General features: G+C 35.2%; 1 protein-coding gene across 1 annotated transcript; it reads right to left on the bottom strand.

Annotated features, from left to right (window-relative positions):
• Positions 1 to 4361: 4361 nt before the first annotated feature.
• On the bottom strand, positions 4362 to 5743 carry LOC117300752. The gene has a single exon (XM_033784534.1). It carries the CDS (start codon positions 5712 to 5714, stop codon positions 4362 to 4364), a length of 1353 nt encoding a protein of 450 aa, XP_033640425.1. The 5' UTR covers positions 5715 to 5743.
• Positions 5744 to 8689: the final 2946 nt, after the last annotated feature.

Genomic DNA, 8689 nt, shown 5'->3' with positions numbered 1-8689 from the left:
GACACTATTGTTAAATAACTCAAAATTATTGTTAGCATAAAACATTTCTTGATAAGGAGCATTGGAGAGCTGTTGATAGTATAAACATTTTAAGAAGCTCCCTCTGAAGTAGGCTCTAACATAGTTTTTGAGAAAATAGTAATTTCTCACTAAAATATTTGAATTGAATTTGAGACCTGAGCAGCTGAGATCTCGAATTCAAGCATCTGAAAGCACACAACTTGTGTGACAAGGGTGCTTTCTTCAATCTCTCACAACTTCCATAACAAATTGAGTTCAAATTTTCACAGGTTTGTTATTTTATACATATGTTGAGATACACCAAGTGAGAAGACTGGTCTTTGACAATTACCAAAGGTGTCCTGAGTGCCTATAACAATAAAAAACATGTACGTGTCAGTACCTTGCAATGTAATTATGCACTAGAGCTACTTGCTATTAAAGTCAAAGATCCGACAAACAACCAATTGTAATGATCAATGGCCAGATTATCAGTGTATTGGAGTAAGGCTGCTGATAATGAACTTGGACTTAAAAACAAAAACAGTTTGAAGTACATCTAGGTCTGTTACCAGGTACTGTACATACATGTAGTACAGTGAATGATGGTAAATAGCTGTACTCTTTGAAATGCTGACATAATCAGATTTGTGTCTTCATTTTGCAATACTTTTACATATGCGAGCAAATTGAGGTGATTTTTTTTTGGGGGGGGGGGGGGGTGGGGGAGGGACACACATAAATTTGAAAAACCTCGAAAAGCGAGCACTGAAAGAGTTAACTAAACAAAATTTTAGAAGTTATAAATTCACTAACAATATGACAATGATTTCAATAAAAACTTCATATTATGTTTTATTGTAATTACTCGCTAAAGTATATATCACTCCACTACCATAAACCATGAATTTTACTAAATAATGAAATAAGAAAAGAAGACCCATGCATTTATAAATTTATATTTACATTTGACATTAAAGATGCTATGTCAGATTTTTGGCCGATTTGACCAAAAATTTTGATTTAAAATTCAATAGGTATTTTGATGCGGTCCAGAAAGTTACAGGCTTTCATTTGAGCCATTGCTCGAAAATGTCTGCCAATTATTAGTAGCAGTGAAATAAAGTACTCAAAATTATTCTTTGTCGGGATCCTGACAATATATACACCAATTCTTATGTGTTTTTTAAGAAACGTTTAAAATTGTTGTCATGGTTCCTGATATTAAAAGTAAAAGTTAAACATTTTTTCGTTGGAGCGGGTTATACTCTTTGAAATACCATTCACTCAAAAAATTGTACTTTTTAATGTTTGGGGGGCCAAAAATTTGACATAGCATCTTTAAACTAAAATAATAAAAACTGCAAAAATAATCACAAAGGCTACATCTGTACATGTAAGACTTAGAGGAACTAGACACTGAGGTAAAATCAAAGACCACCCTCGGGCTGTAGTGTTTCTCATCCTCAGAGTGTTGATTTGAGCCTGACTCTTGTGAATTGTGTCATTAAAGCAAGTAATGTAACTATTGTTGAATCGGATCGGGGGGGGGGATATGGAAGAAAACAGATAGCACTTAAATATTGTTGGTCACAAGTCAAGTTTTATACAGCTTCAGAGACCATGATTCCCACTTGGTGATCCCAACATATGCATGAAATAACAAATCTTGGAAATATGGACTCAATTGGTCATTGAAGTTGCACAAAAATCAAAAAAAAAAAAAAAAACACCCTTGTAGCACAGATGCGTGTTTTCAGATGTATGAAAAAGGCTTCAAATTTTTTAGAGAGACATAACCTCCTTCTCAAAAACTATGTTACATGTTCTTCATAAGAAGTCGTTTATCACAATGTGTTATGCTATCAACAGCTCTCCATTGCTTGTTATGAAGAAATTGTGTATGCTAATATATACTTTGAGTAATTGCCAAACTTGTCCAGTGCCTTTAAGAAACTATACATTAAGTATGACAACAATTAAGAACATCAAGTTTTGCTTTACAAATCTCAAATTTGTTTGTTTAAAAAAGACTACATTTGAGTGGTTTAGCAAGGCTATAGATATTGATTTGGATACGTCAACACTTTGTGTTGTGTTAACATTGCTTCAGTGTTTTGCGTGCATGTTGACAATAAGATACGAAAAGCTCATACACCTATATTCTGAACAGATACTGCTTTGCTGATCTTAGTTTTTCCGAGGCAAAATGTTGTTAATTTGCAGCATAACAAATAGCCTTTTTTATGCTTGCTGGAAACTTTCTTTACATGCGTCATACATTGGGGTCTGACGATAATCAGTTAAATAAAAACATTACTCAATAAGATTATCAAATGTAAAAAGAACAGACACAAATAATGTTTGGATCCATACTTTGGCCAAGGCCTGACACAAAAAACTATGACTGCAAAATAAATTGGAAAGAAAATGGTTATCATATCTTCAGTATCTGTACATAATGCTTGCAAAATGTATCTATTATTACACACAAATATACTTGTGTATATGTCACTCTATTAACACAAACAAGCAATTTAACTTGAAACATGAAGTAAAATTGCTGGTGCATGGTAATGGAGTGAAATAAAAAAAGAAAACCAATACATTTCATTACAAATAAACTGTTTTACATGTTTGTAGAAAAAAGCACCTATATATTTTGTTAATACATACATTGTTTTTGCTCAATAATTATAAACATAATTTAGGTCACTCAGTAACATTGTTTGCAACTGACTCATGGTTACAGAGTGATACCTCATTTTGTACACAGATCTGCACCTTTCTGCAGTTCAACATGGTTATTTACAATGAATGTGTAGTGTACAACTCTGTGTAAATGCACTTTTCATAGAAATTGTAATCCTTTGAACATTCCTTTCACATGTAGTGGTTGGGAAAATATATCATTAGGTCAAGCAAACAATAGACCAATCAGAGTTAGAGGTTGTTATTTTCAGTGAATTATTTTAATTCTGATGTGAATGTTGCCTGAGGTGGAGGAGGTAAGTCACTGAAATGGCATAACAACATTAAAAGGAATGATATTCTACAGACCAATAATCAATTACTCTTGTGTCACCTAGAGAGGTGAGATCACAGACTCATCAGTTGTAGTTGTACATTAAACAGTTGTATACACATACATGTGTGTGTATACATGTACATTCACATGTTCATGATCTACACATAACTACATGGATGTATATGTGGTAAATTGATGTACAGTGTCCTTCTAGAAGAATCTGAAATCTTATACTCCACATTTCAATTTTGTTCTTTTTATTAGTTTGTTTGTTTGAATCAGTCACTATCACTTTAAGGAGCCATCTTGTTTTCTGACTGAATATGTAATGCAGTTTTAGTTTAGTTTCATTACACTTTACACTGGCATCCAAATATACAAATAGATCAATTAAGATACAAATAATAACAATCTGTAGTCTGTAGAATCTGTAGTGAGAATGATTTAGAAAAGTAAAACACAATGTGGCCCAATATCATAATTTAACTTTGTTTGCTTTCACCAAGGTACACCCTTCATACCAATTTATTTAAATTTCATGTTTAACATCTTATATTATATCACTTCTTCATGACACATTATTTTGGGGTTTTGAAATATATACATTAGTGGATTCTAGGCTGGACATACAGTAACTCAGTTTCTACCAAACACAAATTTATTTTTGGACACACGAGGATCAGTCTGACCCCCTGTTGCCGCATTGCCGCATGTTTGAGTTGGACTAAAACGGCATTTTGATTTGGCACACTACATGTACCAAAACCAATTCAGAACCATCAATTGACCTTTGGGGTAAATTTGGTGAAAACCATCCCCAGGCCAAACTGCTTGAAATATACAATTTATTTTCCTTCTGAAAAGCATCAACAATGTCTTTTTGCTCTCTTGTCAATACATTTTTTACTTCTCTAGCCAAAAGATAATTTGTATTATTTAGTATTGATCAAAGTACTATTTGAACAAATTGCTCTCATGTTGATATTACTATTCCCAATAATGAAGTATTAGTTCAATCAAATAATCAGAATATCACAATCTACAATTTATATCATATAATTTGGTTTCAAAATATTTGTCTTCTGAGTAAGTTTTCTGCTGCATTGAACTCTTCATACCATGAATGGCATTGCATTTTATTACAATAATTGCTGTCTTTACTTGATGTAGTATTTTTTTCATTTTCAAACCCACGCGATGAAGTACAATAACATTTCTTTTATGTTATTTGTCACAGAGCTGATGTGAATGAAATAATATTTTGACAGAAGATAATGACTTTGTTTTACCCAAATGTTTATCTCAGCTTGAATGTTATTGTTTGTTGATGTCTTTATTCATGCTGATAGATTTGAACTGAATCGTATGTAGCCACAACCAGATCACCAGCAGGTGTGAATGTGATACCATTGGGATAACCACAATCCTTGATGATACATCCAATGTACTTGCCATCAGGACTGTAATGATCGATATCACCTGATGATGAGTATGGTACTCTCCATACAGCAACATAGATGCTACCATCCTTGTCACAACACACACCACGAGGCCTCCCAGACTGATTGATACCTACTGAGAATACCATTCCACCATTGTAGGTTACTGATGCTAACTTATTGTCTCTCAAGTTGGTGTAAATGAGTTGTTGTTTGTGGGTAGTCAAGTATTCATCAATCCCTGGAGCAGACAGTGTTCTGATGATGGATCCATCTGGTTTGTGTAGAGAGATCTCTGCCTTGGTACGATAACCCACTGCTATCAGATTGTTGTCATCCACTGCAATACATGATGGTTCACTGCCTGGATTGAACTGATGGAGGAGCTGATAATTCCTGTTGAAGATCTTGACTGCTCCTCTATCTAGAACAATGAGCTCATCATTCTTATTCACAGTCACTCTGCTTGGTCCTGTAATACCTTGGATTGATAGTTCTTGTAAGACATTATAGGATTGAGGGTTGCTCTCTGCTGGTATTTTAATCAAGCTGGTATTATCCCAAAGTGCCACAACAATATCACTATTAGAGTATGCAGCAACATCACATGCAGTAATCTCCACCATCTGTTGTTTTATGTTCTTGTATTTATTTCTTTCTGTTTTTAATGTCCATTTATCTTTCAGTACCAGTCTCCCTAGTGATTTCAGGCCTTCTTTAAAGTCCATATAACTCAACCCATTAGGTACTTTTGTTGATTTCTTCTCTCTGTATTCTTTGAGGTCTTGTAAGAGTTGTTTTATGTGATGTACAATCTTTGTCTGTTGATCCATGAGTTGATTTACCTCATCCTGCTTGTGCTCTGCTTTGTTTATCTCTTTGCTGTTTGTAGCTCGTGCAGTTTGCATTGTCTTGACTCTGTCTTTATAAATCTGTTCAGCCTCTTGCATCAGTTTCTGCTTCTCCTCTCTGATCCTGGCAGCCACCTTGGCAATCTCCTCATCAGCCTTCTTGGTGATTTTCTCTTTGGTTGCAGCAAACATAGAGTCTAATGTCTTACGGGACATGTCTATTTCTTGAATGGCAATGTTGTAGGTTTCGATTCTCTGTCTTAATTCTGCTGCAAGTTCTTTGGCACCTTGTTTGCATTTTTCTGAAGCTTCATTAATTTCAATCAGAGAATGGGTTTGATGGTCTTTTGAAATGCAAGTTGTGCATACCAACTTGTTGCAATTGTTACAAAACATAAACAGATCTTTGTCAGTATGCTTTCTACATTTGGTAAACAAATTCTTTCCCAAGAAGTTGTTTCAGTTGGGTTTCCTGTTTTTCAAAAGCTTCTATCAAAGAAAGTGTTTTAAAGTCTGCTTTCAGACCATCAATGCCATTTTCTTTTAGCAGAGTTTCTTGTCTGCAATTTGGGCATGAAAGCCTTGTAGTACTTGGACCCTTCTCTCTGAGTTGTTGAAGGCATTTATGACAAAATGAATGAGAACACTCCAGTAGTTTGGGTTGCTTGAAGCGTTCACTGCAAATTGGACATTCAAGATGATCCTGACTTATCTTTGTTAGCACTGACTCAGCTGTTATATTGGATGCCATTTTGTTGGAAGTTGCTTCAATGATGATCTGTGAAGTAAATTAAGTGAGTTCCTTATACATTAATTTTGTTTTTTACCCACACATGGATGTGTGTTAGCACTGTATACTCAGTACTTTCCTGAGTCCTGTGAAAACAAAATATCAAAGGCATGTTACTCGGGTGGGATTCGAACCCACAACCCTTGGAATTCTAGAGCAGTGTCTTACCAACTAGACTACCGAGGTTGCCCGGTAGCTAGAGGCAGTTCGAAGCCTATGTTTTGGCAGCGGGTACCTCAACGATATAAGAGATGGTAAATTTGCATTGGGGATAAAGAACATTAATTTTGGTTTTTACCCATACACAGATGTGTGTTAGCACTGTATACTCAGTACTTTCCCGAGTCCTGTGAAAAATATTACAGGCATGTAGTTGGTAAGACACTGTTCTAGAAATGCTAGGGTTGTGGGTTCGCTATTAACGTGCGATGAAGCATGTGTTAATCTGGAGCGTAATAGAAGCAGTTTTGTAAAGGCTGCATAGAGTTGTGATCAAAAGGTTGTCAAATGTGATCAGCCAGAGAGTGCAGCTTCAAAAACATCTTATGCAATTAGACAAATCTCAACTACCCAGGTCAAAATTCCAGTTGAACCTAGTTAACTGGGGTCAACTGGTTCAACTGGATAGTGATCAAACTCGTCCATTTTCCATATTAACCAACTGGTTTGGACTAGGTTTAACTGTGTTCAACTAATGTAGGTTGAAATTATAAACCAGTTGGTCTCTGTCCATTTTCCATATTAAACCAACTGGTTTTAACTGTGTTATCAACTGGTTTCAACTAGTTCCAGTTAAACCCAGTTTAACTAGGTTCAACTGGAATTTCGACCTGGGTACCGACACCCCGTTTACACTAGACCCTCTTACAAGGATCCAAGGAAGATCAGGTCCCAAAAGCGAGATCAAGCATTTTTGTGCCACGTTCACACTTGGGTTCTTGTTATGTATAGGTATTTAGTTAAGTGCTAACAAAGGTGGCATTTGCTTGCAAGAAACAAGCTTGTGCTTTTTATTAAAACTAGGGCTTACGCTTGCTAGCAACTGCTTATTTTTATGTATGAAGATGTAAGCAAAAGCCTAGAAAAGGATTTGCTACTTTTTATGAATACGGCCCAATGTATCAAACCGGGGTCCACAGTAGAGGATGAAAGACAGGGAAAAAAACACTTAGCCAACTTGATTTCAAATATAGCAGGGACAAAGAGAAAGCACAGTTCGCAAAAAGATCCATAAAAATATCTTGTCTTTATTTAAAAGGTGCTACTTTTTGTTTCATTTCATGAAGAGCGCACTTACCCCCCCCCCCCCCCCCCCCCCCCCGAAAACAGAACAACTGCCTCAGGAACAATTCTTAGGCCCTAAATAATCCGATACTGTCAAAGAAATGAACACGGAAATGTTGAAAAACCTCAAAAAGCCAGCACTGAAAGGGTTAACGAAATAAGACTTTATAAGTTAAACTCAATAACAATATGACAGTGATTCAATAACTTTTTAAAGTATTTTTATTTTTGTTTTAATGTATATTGTGCACTAGAGCTTCTTGCTGTCATAGTCAAAGATCAGATAAACAACCATTTATAATGATCGACAGCCAGATTATCAGTTTATTGGAGTATGGCTGCTGATAATGAACTTGGACTTTAAATCAAAACAGTTTGGAGTACATCTAGGTCTGTTATCAGGAACTGTACATACAAGTAGTACAGTGAATGATGGTAAATAGTTGTACTCTTTGAAATGCTGACATAATCAGATTTGTGTCTGCATTTTGCAATACTTTTACATATATGCAAAAGAGTTCAGGTGATTTTTTTTTTTTTTTTTTGGGGGGGGGGCACAGAATGTTGAAAAAGCAAGCACTGAAAGAGTTATCTATAATAAGACTTTAGAAGTTATACTTATTTAACAATATGACATTTATTTCAATAAGAATTTCAAAGTGTTTTTATTTTACTCTTGACAATTGTTTATATAAAAAAAAACAGTAATTGCTCGCAAAAGTATATGACACTCCATAACCAAACCATGAATTTTACTAATAATAAAAATAAGTAAAAAGACCAATGCATTAGTTTTGAGAAAGAAGTTATTTTTCACTAAAATATATTTGAATCGAATAAGAGACCTGAGCAGCTGAGATCTCAAATTCAAGCATCTGAAAGCACACAACTTGTGCGACAAGGGTGCTTTCTTCCATTATTCTCTTGCAACTTCCATGACCAATTGAGTTCAAATTTTTCACAGGTTAAACTCAATAACAATATGACATTGATTCAATAACTTCAAAGTATTTTTATTTTATTTTAATGTGTATTGCACACTAGAGCTTCTTGCTGTCATAAGCCCGTTTCACACGAGCTTTCTAAACCATGGTCGTTGGGACTGAAATCACATTCCCGTTATATAATCACAAATTAAACTTGAATCCGTGCGATGAAATCACCACGGACCTGCAAAATAAACAACCGGGATCAAGACCTCCTCCAAAAAATCGCAACCCTGTTTAGAATCGCCGGATCACTCGTGTGAAACGAAAAACAGTAGATTACAAAGGTCCTCGGTGATCGCACAATGGTC

Source organism: Asterias rubens, chromosome 16 (genome assembly GCF_902459465.1).
Source record: "Asterias rubens chromosome 16, eAstRub1.3, whole genome shotgun sequence".
Classification (NCBI taxonomy): Eukaryota; Metazoa; Echinodermata; class Asteroidea; order Forcipulatida; family Asteriidae; genus Asterias; species Asterias rubens.
This window is presented reverse-complemented; position numbering and strand designations above follow the sequence as displayed.

Excerpts from the sequence above, each read along its gene's own strand:
- LOC117300752 (XM_033784534.1), bottom strand. The coding sequence starts at position 5,714 with ATGTTTTGTAACAATTGCAACAAGTTGGTATGCACAACTTGCATTTCA.